Source organism: Podarcis muralis, chromosome 1, assembly GCF_964188315.1.
Source record: "Podarcis muralis chromosome 1, rPodMur119.hap1.1, whole genome shotgun sequence".
NCBI lineage: Eukaryota > Metazoa > Chordata > Lepidosauria > Squamata > Lacertidae > Podarcis > Podarcis muralis.
In genome coordinates this window covers 60749906-60765446 of record NC_135655.1, presented here as the reverse complement: position 1 = coordinate 60765446, position 15541 = coordinate 60749906, and the positions used below count along the sequence as shown (strand labels likewise).

The 15541-nt window shown below is 41.1% G+C and overlaps 1 protein-coding gene across 1 annotated transcript; it reads right to left on the bottom strand.

The window, feature by feature from the left end:
- Positions 1-3969: 3969 nt before the first annotated feature.
- Positions 3970-14954, bottom strand: LOC114597067 (P2Y purinoceptor 1-like). The gene is made up of 2 exons (XM_028729161.2): positions 14089-14954; positions 3970-7054 (listed from the first exon to the last, which is right to left on the bottom strand). Exons 1-2 carry the CDS (start codon positions 14107-14109, stop codon positions 6074-6076), a joined length of 1002 nt encoding a protein of 333 aa, XP_028584994.2. The 5' UTR covers positions 14110-14954; the 3' UTR covers positions 3970-6073.
- Between the last annotated feature and the right edge of the window lie 587 nt (positions 14955-15541).

Below are 15541 nucleotides of genomic sequence, written 5' to 3'. Positions count from 1 at the left end.
ACAAAAACAGTGAGTCAACTCTACAGCTGATATGTATGCATAATATTTCTAGACCATGCATAATTAAAAGAAATCCCAGGGTGAGGTACTTAATATGACAACCAAACATAACAAAGAATTAAAAGTGATATAAAAAATCCAATATAACAGTACAACCCATCAACAAATGCAATAAACCAAAACATCAATGTGAGCAAGCTATTGCCCTCCATAAGTAAGTTAACCAAATGCCTGCATGAACAGATGTGGTGTGTTTTGGAAGAATTTACTTCTTTATAAGTTGGCCATGAGGATTTTATCAGCTATTGGTCAGAAACAGCCCAGAGCAAGTTTGTAGTAGTCAATGAAGGCCTGTAGTATTGACAAGTGAAAACAATCTAGTTCCTTGACCGTAACAAGTGAGCTTTAGTTTAGCACAGAATTGGCACCTTTAAGAACATTGTTTCGAATGAGTATCAGCATAACTAAACTCTGTATTGGATTGCAGCATTTGATACATTGGTCTCAATTACTGTAGCAGGTTTCAGTTGAAAGGAAAGCGTTTAGATCTAGGACATACACAATGCTTGTAAAACAACTGTAGTGGTTGCTGGGTCCCTTGCACACAAAGATTCATAGACCTAGCTAGAGTAATTTTTGGAAGGATGGTATATTGATTTGGCTTACTTGAAAATTTAAATGGCTGAAGTATATGCAAAAGACACAATCCAAACCTTTGCTCCCTGCTGGCAGGCCTTCACAGAGTGGAGGCACCACTACCACATCTGTAGCCCCTGGAAGGGAGGGAGACGAAGATTGCTGTACCAGCCTGGAACTGGCGCAGCAATCAGGCCTCATGCCGCTGCATCACGACTGTGATACTGCCTTGGGATATGAGACTTGGCTTAGCTTCACTTTATCCCCATCTCCAGAATGCCCTTCTGAGGACCATTCATGGCACTCCCAGCGGTCCAGGCATTTGGCAGCCAGCAGGATGACAGCTTAGCTGGGCAAGGTAGGCAGAGGGACAGCTCTGCTCATTCAAACCCTCCCTGCCTCCAGCCTTGTGTAATGGACTTGTTCTGTAAAAATGGATAGGATAGGCACAGGACCATCTTTGTAGTGAGTGCTGAGAAAATAGATGCCATGTGGCCTCCCATGAGTTTCTCCTCACCCCACCCCACCCCACACCTCACCAGAAGACCCTGCTTCTGGCATGTTGTAACCTGTTCTGAAGGGAAAGGAGGAGATCTGGTTGATAAGGAATGTTTGTCCACACTCTCCCTCCCAGTGGCTCCCCCCTGGGTGTGTGTCAGTGTTTCGGCAATTTATTTTAAATGCACAATTAGCCTTTTGACACACTAGTTCAAGCACGGAGGCTCGCTGCACAACTGTATTAAAATGTAAATCGTAAAACAAATGCGTTTTTTAAAAGAGTGCTAAGACTAGGACAAGTGGCAAGACTTTTTTTTTAAAAAAAGAAGAATTTAAATGCAACAGCAGTAGGGAGAGCTAAAAATAATTTAACCCAGAACCCCAAGAAGCCTGTGGAATAAAAAGGCCTTAGCAACTCTTCTGAAAATCTGAGAAGAACAAGCCCTGGCAGGTGGGATGGGGTCACTGAACCTATTGAGAAGGGTTTCATTCTTGCTTGTTTGAGACTTAGTAGCACAGAATAGTCTTCCTTCTTGATAACAAAGGTATTATTTTTGGTCAGTGATACATAAAGGTGTCCCCCCCACCCACCCCGCACCTGCCTGGCTTCATTCCTACTGCACCTTGAGAAATGAGATACAAAACAGAGAATGGGTGACTTCTCAGCCCTTATGCAGGATGACCTTGTAAGGATCACTAAGCAGCACATAGACAAAATGGTTCCACAGCAGAAGTCTTTCATCCTACAGTCCATGTCTTCAACTCTTTGGCCATTGGGTCAGATTAGTAAAAGGCTTTATTTAGGGAAGGTAGCAGGGGCTCATTACTCCTGTTCAGTGTTTCAAACCACATGAGATTATTCCTAACAAATTTACAAGCAGAGGTTGTTAGGACTATAGAAAGTCCTCATTTAGGAAGGGCAGAGGTTGCCCACTTCAGTTGCTTCTCAGGGTCATCTAAGTACTAGGTGTGCATACCAAAGGCACTGCTCTGCTTTGCTTAAGCCAAGGATGGAGAACCTGTGGTCCTTGGGAGGTTGTTGGACTTTCAACTCCTATCAGCTGCCTCTACCAGCAAGGGCAATGATCAGGGATGGTGAAGTCCTTGTCCAACAGTGTCTGGAAAGCAACATGGTGGCTGTTCCTCCTCTATATCTGCCCCCCCTTTAATTGTGAATAAGTCCAAGTACAGGTATGAAACCTCATGGGAAACTTTGCCCCATCATTCCTCCTAACACTACTTCACTGAAATCTCCTTGCTTCCACTACTCTCAAATCTGAAACATGCTGAAGAAGCTTTACATTCTATTTCATCTCTTTTTCTGCCGTGTTAAATGAACGCTCCTAAATCCATCTTCTCTCATTTCCAAACAGGGGAATGACATGCAGGAAACAAATTCTTGTTTGGGGTTTTTATAAAAAGCAAAATATTTTTAATTGACAAACATCCCTCTTGTTTACAACGTTTGTTGTCATTGACCTCGTGAAAGTTAGTTCTGACTTATGGCAATACCCAGGTAATTAAAATCCATATTGCAGTTTGAAAAGTAAGACTGAGCAACATATATATGTGTGTGTGTGTGTGTGTTTTAATATATCATTTTCAACAGTCATTCAACATAAGTTACATTTTATACAATTTTTTTGGACTTCTGTCAACCACATCTGAAAATTTTCCAATTTCCACTTAATTTACATTTCTTAATTTCACTATTGCTATTAATTATCTTATCTATTGACTCTCTCATCATAACCTTCCTTACAATATTTCATATATTCCTTCTTACAAAACTTCTTGTAGTCCTACTAGCGCAATCTGTTGATTACAGTTGCTTTTCAAATACGTAGTTGACGTATTTATTCCAGTCTTCTGAGAATATCTTGTCCCTCAGGTTTCTAATCCTTCCGTCATCTTGTCTAATTCTGCATAGTCCATTAATTTTGTCTGCCTTTCTTCTTTCGTCGGTAATTCTTCTTGTTTCCATTTCTGTGCCAACAATACAATTGCTGCTGTTGTTGCATATAAAAACAGTTTTTTGTCCTGTCTATTAATATCATCACTTACAATACCAAGTGTCAGAGACTGCCTCCAGGTCCCAGCTCACAGAAGACCAACGCTAGCCAGCAGAACTGTACAAAAGTCTTTATTGAAGTTTAGTTCCCATTTTCAAACCCTAGCGTGCGTCTCTACGTCTAGACCCTAGACCAGCGAAGCCTCGTCTGAGTCTCCGCCCCCTGTACACCAGTTTAAGACTCTAGCCTTACTCCACCTTCTGCGTTTCTCCTTCCGCCTCTGGGTCCTACTACCCCCCGGGGTGCCTTCCTTCCTGGACGCCTCGGATGCGGACCCCTCGGACTCCTCCCCCTCTCTTCGGCGGGCTTTGGGACCCGGCTCCCTCTCCGGGCTGCTCATTGCGCCACCCTCTTGTACATTTGAACTTGGCGCGCGCGCGCTCCCCCTGACCTTCCTTTTGACCGTTTCCTCGCTCTCTGATGCAGGCGTGGCTAACCCTGACTCATGTCCTTCCGCTGACGGAAAGCTGCCTGCTGCCGATGCCTGGGGCTCCTCCCCTCTACTGCTCTCCGGTGGGGAAGCTGGTCCCGATTTCCAGCTGCTGCTCTCTGAGTCCCCTCTGGCCCCTCCTTCCTGAGGTGTTCCCTCTGGCAACCCCCTAGCTCTGATCACGGGAGCCCCTTTCTGTGAATCCTCTGATTCGCTGGAGAGACTTAGAGACCTCGGACGGCTATCATCGCTGACCTCTCCCTCGGATTCCTCTCCCTCGGTCTCTAATTCCTCCCTTTCCTGTCCCTCTGCTCCTGAACCCCTGACACCAAGTAAAAATGCTTCTAGTTTAAAAAAATGTATATTTCAACATTTTTTCATCTCATTATATATCATTTCCCAGAAGCTTTTTACTTTTTTACATTCCCACCACATGTGGTAAAAGGTTCCTTCTTTTTCTTTACATTTCCAACATTTATTATTTCTCTTATACATTTTAGCTAACTTCACTGGTGTAATATACCATCTACACATCATTTTCATCACATTTTCTTTTGGGCATTACATGCTGTAAATTTTATTCCTTCTTTCCACAATCTCTCCCAATCTTCTAACTGTATATTATATCCAAAATCTTTGGCCCAATGTATCATAACCAACTTTACTTCTTCATCTTTCAAATGCCATTCCAAAGTAGTTTATACAGTTCAGACAATATTTTACAGTCATTGTTTCTAAGACTTAAAAGAAAATGGTTTTGATGATAAAATTAGAAAGCTATTTCACACTCAAAGCTTCTAATGGGAATAACCACCATGGTGTTTTACGTTCTAATAGGTTTTTATACTTATCCCATGTTTCAAATAGAGATCTTTGGAATATATGGTTACCAAATCCTTTATGGACTTTTTATTTATTATACCATAAATATGCGTGCCAACCAAAACTATTATCATAACCCTCCAAATCCAGCAACTCTGTATCTTCTAACAACATCCATTCCTTTAACCAACAGAGGCATGCCGCTTCATAATACAACTTCAAGTCTGGCAGGGTGAAGCCCCCTCTTTCTTTAACATCTGTTAACAACTTATATTGAATTCTTGATTTCTTCCCCTGCCAGATATATCTTGATATTGTCTTCTGCCATTTCCTTTAAAATTGCTGCCCCCTTGATTATTGGAATTGATTGAAATAAAAATAAAATCTTTGGTAGCACATTCATTTTAATCACAGAAATCCTTCCCCAAAATGACAATTTCATCCTCTCCCATACTTCCAGATCTCTTTTAATTCCATTCCACACCGGTGTACAATTATTTTGAAATAAGTCTATATTCTTTGATGTTAACCATATTCCTAAATATCTGACTTTTTAAACCACTTCTATACCGATCTGTTGCTGCAACATATCTACCAAATCTTGTTTCATATTTTTGGCTAACATTTTAGTCTTCTTTTTATTCAATTTAAAACCTGCTACTTGCCCAAATTGTTCTATCTCCTCAATAACCTCTTTGGCACTGGTTAGTGGTTCCTCTAATGTTAATACCAAGCCATCTGCAAAGGCTTGAGACTGAGCAACATCTAACTGCATTCACCAAGCTGCATTAGTTGTTCCTGTAATGAGGGGCATAAAATGGAATGCATCACCCATAATGAAACATAGTATATGTGCTGTCTTCATAACGTACTGCAGGTTACCTTAGAGCACCTTGAATTTTCTAAACTTTAAGCAGAAATTTGATCAAGGAAGGTGATTCCTCTGCACACATGGCTTTTCTAAGCAAATGGAGAAGTCTTTGAAGGTGAGGGGGGAGTGTCATGTGAGCACTGGAGCTCTCTTGCCTGAAAATAACTGGTGGGTCAGAACTAGCGGTTTGTCAAAAAATTCTCGAATTCTCCATCCATTAACTTGCATCCAAAAATTATCAAATGGGAAAGATAATTTCAGTGAAATTATCATGGGTGGATGGTAGGCCTTCTGATGCACTTACCTTACATGTGAGGTGGTCAAAGGGTGTTTAGCCAACATTCCCCCACCCTCTTATTTCTCTACTCCCAATTAGACTTTGTGAACCCAGCCACAAGGTCATTTTAGGAAACTAACAGTAGATTATTTCTCTATCACCAGCACAGGTATTGAATTTTTAGTTGTACAGTACAGAAATAATTAAAGCTACCACCAGTTTTGAATAATAAATACTTTGCAGTGTTTATACTGAAAAAATGAGCTTTGGAACTGACTAGATTTCCAATTTACTTTGAGTGTTCAGGATTTTGAGCTGCAGGTCCTTATTGATGGAGAGAGTTTTAGATTTTTGTTGCTACTTTTATTGCTAGCTATCATGCACACACTCAGAGTAATTGATGGTCACTCAGTCGCTCATTGCAAGTGATTTGTTTCAGTCAAAGAGACCCTTGTTTTGGAGAAGATCTATATGGGATAAACACATGCCACTTGCTGTCGATTTCTCCAGCGTTTGATGATACAGAAGGAGGATGCTAATTTGCAGATCTCCTCTCGAAAGTCTCCCCCAGCCAGGAAACAGAAGAGAGGGTTGACGCAGGTGTTCAGGCTGCAGATAGCCATCTCCACAAGGAACAAGGTGTCGGCATGCTGAATAGACTGGGTTGCAGAAGGCCGTACAGCTCTCAGTAAGATGCAAGTGTTTCGTGAGACGTGGTAGGGGAAGTAGAGAAGAGCAAAAACGACCAAGGCTGAATACATGAGCTTGGTGAGTTTCTCCCTTTTCTGAAAGCGCTGGAGGCCAGTATCTTGGAGTTTCCTAACGCTGCTGCAATAGCAGTAACAAATAGCAGCGAAAGGAAGTAAGCACCCTGCAACTGAGCAGCTCACAGACAGGGGGAGGGTTATATAGGTAGAGCTGGAAAATACATAGAGGGAGCAAATTGTTTTGTTGTTTGGGCATGCCTGGGTGCCTGCAACATAAACAACTGGCAGGCTAACCAGTCCTGTAACTGTCCAGATGGAAGAAGAAATCAGCAGGGAGTGTTGTTTGTTTAATACCCACAGGGACTTCAGAGGGTGGACAATGGCCAAGTACCTGTCCATGCCCAGGCAGGTGACAAAATGGATGCTGCAGTAATAGCACAGGTGATAGGCAGTCCGTATAATCTTGCAGAAGCTCTCTCCAAAGGTCCAGTGCAGCTGGTTTAGGTGATAGTAGATCAGGAAGGGAAGGGTTAAGATCCACATGATATCAGCAAACACCAAGTTGCAGAGGAAAACGGTGCTCCTGTTCCAGCGCTTCATGCGGAAAGCAAGGATCCAAATGATGGGGACGTTGAGCAGCAATCCCGCAACCAGGATGAAAAGGAAGGTTCCAGGGATTAGAGTCCTTTGGATGGTGTCTAAGAGGGTGTCAGTACTTCCACAAAAGTCTGCTTCTGGTTTCTGCCAAAAGTAAACATGGGGAAAATGACTCCCATTTTGCTCAGAAGAATCTCTCAGTATTGTAAGAGGAAAATGGCTACAGTCCTAACTACCTTACTAGGGACTTAAAAACATTTAAGCAAGCACTGTATTAGGCACTCATTTTCATCAGTTGTTGAATGTACCACCAGTTGCCAATTTGCATGTGTGAATGAGTTTTCACAGATCAAAATTTTGTATTACTTAATTCCAGAGGGGTAGCTGTGCTAAGTCTCTGACAGCAAAAGCAACCAAGAATCTCGTGGCACCTTAAAGATTAACAAATCGCTTCCGGAGGCGGCGCGAAACGGTGATGGCGGTCCTCTTCGATCTCTGAAGAGGGGCTCCGCAGGAAAGGGTCGTTTCGCCACGGCACAGCGACGACCCATTAAGAAAAACCACGGGTAGAGTGAGCCCGTGGCCGTGGGACTCGGCGGGCACCTGGAGCGACCCCGAAATCGTAGAAGGGACCCCGTAAGGGGCTCCGGAGCGAAGGAGGGGTAGCGGTGCTGTGAGTTCATCGCTCTTTCTGCGGAAGCGAAGCCGCGCGGCTGTCATAGATGAGCGCCGACCTTTCTTCCTTTAAAGATCTGGCTGGGACAACAAAGCCATGAGTAAAGACATTAAATTCAGAGAACAAATTGCTTTTAAATTGGCTGAAACCGGGAGACGATAAAAAGGAAGTCCGCCTTCCGGTACTGCTTACAAGATCAAAGCAAAAGATCTGCCAAGCGTAAAGCAGCGGAAAAGGGAAGTTTTAAAGAGAGCCTTTCATGCACTCTCAGAAGTGAATGCAGAAAAGGAAAGACAGACTACTTGTGAGTAAATTTTTAAGAGGAAATTTGGAGAGACCCCCCTCGGTTAAGGACTATTGAAAGTTAATCTCCGAATTGCTGGGCTGCCGGAGGGGAAATTGTTTTAACTGCGGAACTGTTACTAAACTTTTATCAGATGAAAGTGTTACTTTTGAGCTTAAACAAGTTGGAGTTGATACAAGTGGCACGCACCTTTCTGAAACTTTGTTAAAAGTCAAAAGTACTCTGCAGGACTTTTTTCTACTATTCTTTCTGGGACTATTGTGTGTTTTAATATAACAGGGACTTTAATGGCGGAAAAGTTGCCTTCTTCTCTCTGATTTTTGGTGGTACTCCCCCTAGAGGACTTTGGGATTATAAAGGCCTGGGAACAGCTTTGTATGTTTACTCTCTCTTACTGGATTGTTTTGGAACTGAATCTGTCTTTCCCATGGGACAATAAAAATTTGACCTTGAACATTGACTGATGAGTGGTACAGGAAAGACAAGAGCAGCTAAAGCCAAGGAAGCCAAAGAGAAGGAAAAAGAGAAGGAAAAAAAGCAGGCACAGCTTTTACAAACAACTCTGACTCAGGGACGCAGATCTTCGGTCCCAGCAGTGCTGGGCCTACAAAAGGCAGAAGTCGAAAAGCCTAAAAATCCTGCAGAGGAAGATATGGCAGCAGGAGGATCTGAGGGAGTTTTGAAACAAATTTTGGAGCAACTGGCAGCCCTAAATCAAAAGGTTGATAACCAATCACTAAAAATAGACCAAGCTACATCCTCAATCCAGAAATTGACTGATCAGGTTTCCCAGCACACACAAGCAATTGAAAAATTGCAAGGAGCTACAGCTGAAAATCGTAACTTAGCTGGGGAGGCTATTCAAATTGCAACGGCAGCAAAAAAAGAGGTCGAGGAGGTTAAAGGAGAAGTCAGGCCTTTGCATAAACAAATTGGTGAACAGCAAGCCTATCTTTCTTTGGTGGAATTGAAAAATCGGGAGAAGAACCTCAGATTAAGAGCTATTCCAGAAATTGAACAAGAAGATTTGATTGGATTTTTGACAACAGAAATTTCAAAATTCTGGAACATAAAGGAAGAAAGCGATTTTAAAATAACTTCAGCTTTTCGACTGGGAAGATTGGTAAGGAAGGACAGATCCAGAGATTGCCTGATAATTTTGAGATCAAGGGAAGAGAGAGACAAAATATTAGGCCTACACTTTGCAAACGCACTGGAGATACAGGATAAAAGGGTGCAAATTTACAGAGACATACCAAAACAGTTATTGGACCTGAGAACCACCTATTCAGAACTGGCAAGATTGCTGAGACTTAACACAATTCGCTACAGGTGGGAGTTTCCACAAGGACTATCTTTTACTTACAAGCAGAAGAAGGTAAAAATAAGAACACCAGAGGACTTACAAAAGTTCCTGTATGACCACGGAGAAGATCTCCAAAAAGAAGCAGCAGCACATTGGCCTCTACCACAATCTGGGACACCGCCTGGAGGCGGACCAGGCCCTACACCCTCGGAACCAGAGGACAAAGAAGAAACACCACTCTAGGTGCAACAAAATAGTACAGGATGTCCCTGCAGCTACTTAGTTGGAATATAAATGGCGGAAACTCCCCGGAAAAAAGAAGGAAAATATTTCACATATTGAAGAAAGAACAATTGGACATTATTTGCTTACAAGAAACCCATGTGACCAGGCTCCACAGGAAAGTTCTAGTCAATAAAAGACTAGGCCAAGAATTTATTTCATCTGACAAGGTCAAGAAAAGAGGTGTGGTGATATATGCCAAGGAGAGCCTGGCACCAAAATTTGTATTTAAAGACGAGCAAGGAAGAATTTTGGCGATTGAAATTCAGACACAAGGAGAAAAATTTTTGATATTGGGAATATATGCGCCAAATGACGGGAAATCAGAATTTTTTAAGAAGCTGCATGAGACTATGCTGGACTATTTGGACTATAACAACATCATAATGATGGGAGACATGAATGGAGTGGTGTCTACACATATGGATAAGTCTCAAAATCAAAATCTAACATCAGATGGAAGACTGCCTAAAACCTTTTTTGAACTGATTGACAACTTGGATTTGATTGACATATGGAGGACAAAGAACCCCCTAGGTAAAGAAGGAACTTTTTTCTCTGAGGCCCACCTGTCCTGGACACGGATCGACCAAATTTGGACGTCTAGAGGGCTGGCACCCAAGACCAGAAAGGTGGAAATCTGCCCAAAAACATGCTCCGACCATAACGCCTTGAAACTAGAATTCAGACTTACTCAAACCGGTTCCTTCAGATGGAGGATGAATGACACTCTTTTAAGAGATCAAGAGATCGTCAAAAAGGCCCAAAAAACGTTAAAGGACTACTTTGAGATAAATTTGAACACTACAGTAGAAAAAAGAACGATCTGGGACGCTGGCAAAGCGGTCATGAGAGGGTTTCTCATACAGCAAAACTCAATCAAGAAAAAGCTCTGGAATGGAAAGAAGGAGAAAATATTGGAGAAGATACATCAGGGAGAGAAAAAATTGAGAACCAACCCAAAGTCAAAGGAGGTGCTGAGAGAAATCAAATTCCATCAAGCACAATATTCTAAATTAATAAATCAAGAAATTGAATGGAAAATTAAACAGATGAAGCAAAGATCGTTTGAATCAGCAAATAAATGTGGAAAGCTGCTAGCTTGGCAGCTGAAAAAAAGGCAAAAGTTAAATACAGTTACAAATCTAGAGATTGAAGGAAGAATGATCCAGAAACCAGAGGAAATTAGGAAATGCTTCCACAGATATTTTAAAGAACTGTATGCACAGGGGCCTCAGAAAGAATTTGAGATAGAACAATTTCTAAAGTCAAATGGATTATCTAAAATAACTCAAGATAAAAGATCAATCTTGAACTCTAAAATAACTTTACAGGAAATCGAAGGTGCCATTCAGAGTATGCAACTAGGCAAATCTCCAGGCCCGGATGGGCTTACCTCCAAATACTATAAGACTTTGAAGGACTACTTGATACAACCTCTGATGGAGGTATGCAACCAGATTATGGACGGGAAGAGGGCACCAGAAACGTGGAAAGAAGCTTTCATCACATTGATACCTAAGACAGAATCTGAAAAGACTCAGCTTAAGAACTACCGTCCCATCTCACTCCTGAATGTGGATTACAAAATATTTGCAGACATTTTGGCAAGTAGACTTAAAAAGGTCTTAAATGAAGTAATTCACAAAGACCAAGCAGGCTTTCTCCCTGGTAGACATTTATATGAGAATACCAGAAACATCATTGACATTTTGGAACTTCTGCAAACCAATAGGAACACAAGGGCGGTGTTAATTTTTATTGATGCGGAGAAAGCTTTTGACAACATATCTTGGATGTTTATGAAGAAAAACTTGGAAGGGATGGGAGTGGGACGGGGGTTTGAAAATGGAATAGATGCTATTTATTCAGAACAGAAAGCTAAATTAATAGTGAACAATGTGGTGACGGAGGAATTTAAAATTGAAAAAGGGACACGACAAGGGTGCCCTCTATCCCCTCTTTTATTTATTTCAGTCCTGGAGGTGCTACTGAACATGATTAGGGAGGACCGGTTGGTACAAGGGATAGAGGTCGGAGTGAAACAATATAAATTGAAAGCTTTTGCAGATGACTTAGTTTTGACATTACAGGAGCCAGAACCCAGTACAAAGAGAGTTTTAGAACTTATAGCAGAGTTTGGTCGGGTGGCGGGATTTAAGTTAAACAAACAAAAAACAAAGGTTTTGACCAAAAATTTGACATCTACAGAAACAGAGGGGTTCCAGAGAGAAACAGAACTAAATGTGGTTAAAAAAGTGAAATACCTAGGGATCCACTTGTCTTCCAAAAACTTGAATTTATTTAAAGATAACTATGAAAAATGTTGGTTGGAAATTAAAAAGGATTTAGAAATTTGGTCAAGATTGAAACTTTCCTTGTTGGGCAGAATCGCAGCTATAAAGATGAATGTATTGCCGAAAATGTTATTTTTGTTCCAAACCCTACAGATCGTGGACAGAGTGGAATGTTTTGGAAAATGGCAGAAGGATATATCTAAGTTTGTCTGGCAGGGCAAAAAGCCTCGAATAAAGTTTAAAATATTAACTGACTCGAAAGAAAGAGGAGGGTTTGCCCTGCCGGACTTGAGGTTATATTATGAAGCTGCAGCCTTCTGCTGGTTGAAGGATTGGTTTGTGCTAGAAAACACTGATGTCCTAGATCTGGAAGGTTTTGATAATGCTTTTGGTTGGCATGCATATTTGTGGTATGACAAGGTTAAAGTTCATAAACTGTTCAAGAACCATATTGTCAGAAAAGCAATTTTTGCAGTCTGGATGAAATATAAAGACTTATTAGAGAGCAAAACCCCGAGGTGGCTATCACCGATGGAGGCCAAGGCCAGAAAAAGGCCCAATATGGAGGCTTATTGGCCGAAGTATTGGGAAATAATTGAAAAAACTGGAGACAATTGGAAGCTGCAGAGCCAGGACAAATTAAAAAATAAGGTGCGAGACTGGTTACACTATGCTCAAATTCAAGAGGTTTTTAAAATGGATAAAAAAGTTGGGTTCCAAGTGGAGAAATCGAATTTGGAGACAGAATTGTTAGAACCAAAAACTAAGATATTATCAAGAATGTATAACTTGCTGCTTAAATGGAATACACAGGATGAGACAGTTAAATCTGCCATGATAAAATGGGCACAGGATGTTGGACATAACATTATGTTTGAAGACTGGGAAAGGTTATGGAACACCGGAATAAAATTTACGGCATGTACCGCCCTGAAAGAAAACATTATGAAAATGATATACCGGTGGTACATGACCCCAGTCAAGCTAGCTAAGATTTATCACCTGTCTGATAATAAATGTTGGAAATGTAAGGAGGCAGAAGGTACATTTTATCATCTCTGGTGGACCTGCCCAAAAGTGAAGGCTTTCTGGGAAATGATTTATAATGAATTGAAAAAGGTATTTAGGTATACCTTCCCTAAGAAACCAGAGGCTTTCCTGCTGGGCATGGTGGACCAGAAAGTGCTAAAGAAAGACAGAACGTTGTTTATGTATGCTACAACAGCAGCAAGAATTCTCATCGCAAAGAACTGGAAGACACAAGATTTACCCACGCTGGAAGAATGGCAGACGCAGTTGATGGACTACATGGAATTAGCTGAAATGACCGGCAGAATCCGAGACTTGGAGGAAGAATCGGTTGAGGCGGACTGGAAAAAATTTAAAGACTATTTGCAAAAATATTATAAGTTGTATGAATCCTAAGATAGTGCATGTTATTGGAAATGTTATGCTTTAGCAAATATGATTAAGTAAATGGTAAAATAAGTGATAAAAGAGAAAAGAAGACAAAGTGAATCAACCATATTATGTTTATTTTAAAGGTATCAAATTTGAGATATAATTTATTGAATAACGGTTACATAATAATTGAAAGTGGTAACAAGGTTTGAAATAAGGTAACAAATTGCTGATATTGTCATTGCAAAGAATGCAGATCTGGAAGGTGCGGGGAAGTACAATGTTTTCTTCTGTTAAAAAAAATCAAAAAATTATTTCTTGTATTTGATTTATTCTGTATGGTTTGGAATGTACAAAATTATGAAAAGAAACGCAATAAAAAATATTATAAAAAAAAATTAAAGATTAACAAATCTACTACGGCTTTCATAGACTTAAGATGCAGCTGACAGTCTTGAGTCCATGAAAGTTTATGCTACAACAATTATGCTAATCTTTCAGATGCCACAAGATTCTTTGTCATATTACTCAGTAAGTCACATTAAAAAAATAATAATTCAGTGATATTTACACATCCAACTACTAGTTATCAAGTGTTGAGTAATCAAGAGTAATGAAGCGATGTACATGCAAGTAAGTGTAAATCGGCTAATGTCTAGGAAATTGAATGTGAAGCTGGAAGATCAAGGAGTTCCAGTCTGTGAAATAAGCAGCATCAATCCCCAGCATGGAAAACAGTATGAAAAATGACAGTGTTTATAAATTTCTCATCGCTGATAGTTCTCCCTGGGCTAGAAATTATGATCAAACATACCATAGTTATAATCAATAACGTAAGTCTCAGAAATCTCTGTTATTCTAAGAACTACAACACCAAGTCCAGCAAAACAACTACACTAAAAATAGTCTTACCTGGCTAGATGTCTGTTCCATAATCCTTACATGTATTATGCTGATTTCATAATGCTCTCTGTGCCGTTAATTATTCATTTACCAGAATGATTGGCCAACTTCCTGAAATGACAGGTGTGCAAGGGATGTTGCTGCTGTTATAGCTCTATGCCTGGGTAGGAGTAGACGAGAGACAGGAGGGGAGTATTTGATTATGTGGTGTGCAAATTTAAAGCTGTTTTGCTTTCCCAAAGGTAGCGAATCTCATATACTGGGGAGTTGGGACTTCTCTGGATTTCTTCAGTTTCTTGACTGATGCAGAAAAAATATCAAAGGAATAAAGAAGAGGTGGGAAGGGAGCATTTTAAAACAATAAACCAGTTGCACATTCTGGTTCTCCTTTTAAATACTTATATGGTTGGCTACTTTCTCATATATTACAGTAGCCAATACTAGTTTTTTTTATTTTTTATTTATTTATATTAGCTCTTTTGAAAGAACAGGTATATTTAGCATAATAATATAGGATTCCATTATGTGTTATTTATATTTGGAATGGGACTTTAAAAAAAATAAATCATCTTTTTTTATTCATTTCATTTATCTCCTGCCTTCCAAGGAGCTCCAATACATGGTTCCCCCATTTTTCATCATCACAACTCTGGGAGGTAGGTCAGTCTGAGAGATAATGACTGGCCCAAGGTTATCCAGTTAATTTCATGGCTGAGCAGGGATTTGAATCTGGGTCTTTCAAGTCTTAGTCCAAAATTTGAATCGCTACATCCACTGACTCCTGGATTCCATCTCTTCATCACCGTCTTGGTATTGTAAGGTAAAGGTACCCCTGACCATTAGGTCCAGTCATGGCCGACTCTGGGGTTGCGGCACTCATCTCGCTTTACTGGCCAAGGGAGCCAGCGTACAGCTTCTGGGTTATGTGGGCAGCATGACTAAGCCGCACCTGGTGATCCAGAGCAGCGCACGGAAACGCCGTTTACCTTCCCGCCGCAGTGGTACCTATTTATCTACTTGCACTTTGACGTGCTTTCAAACTGCTAGGTTGGCAGGAGCAGGGACGGAGCAACGGGCGCTCACCCCGTCGTGGGGATTCGAACTGCCGACCTTCTGATCAGCAAGCCCTAGACTCTGTGGTTTAACCGACAGTGCCACCCGCGTCCCTCTTGGTATTGTACTGTACCATAATTGTACTAAACCGAGAATGGAGCTATGCAGAGAGGCAGTTTTGTTCTCAGAGGCTCTCACAGAGTTTATGAGACCAAGTAAATGGCGTTCAACCTGGGATACAGGTGAGGACCAAACCAACCTCGTGCCTCTTTGCTGTGATTGAGGAACAGAGGCAGGATTGCTCCTGGCTCTAATAGTGTTCCTATGTGGGTACCATAGAAAGTTGCCATTCACTCCTATGGAGACAAGTCCCTGCTGTTATACAGGTACAACCTGAGCTGCCCCCAAC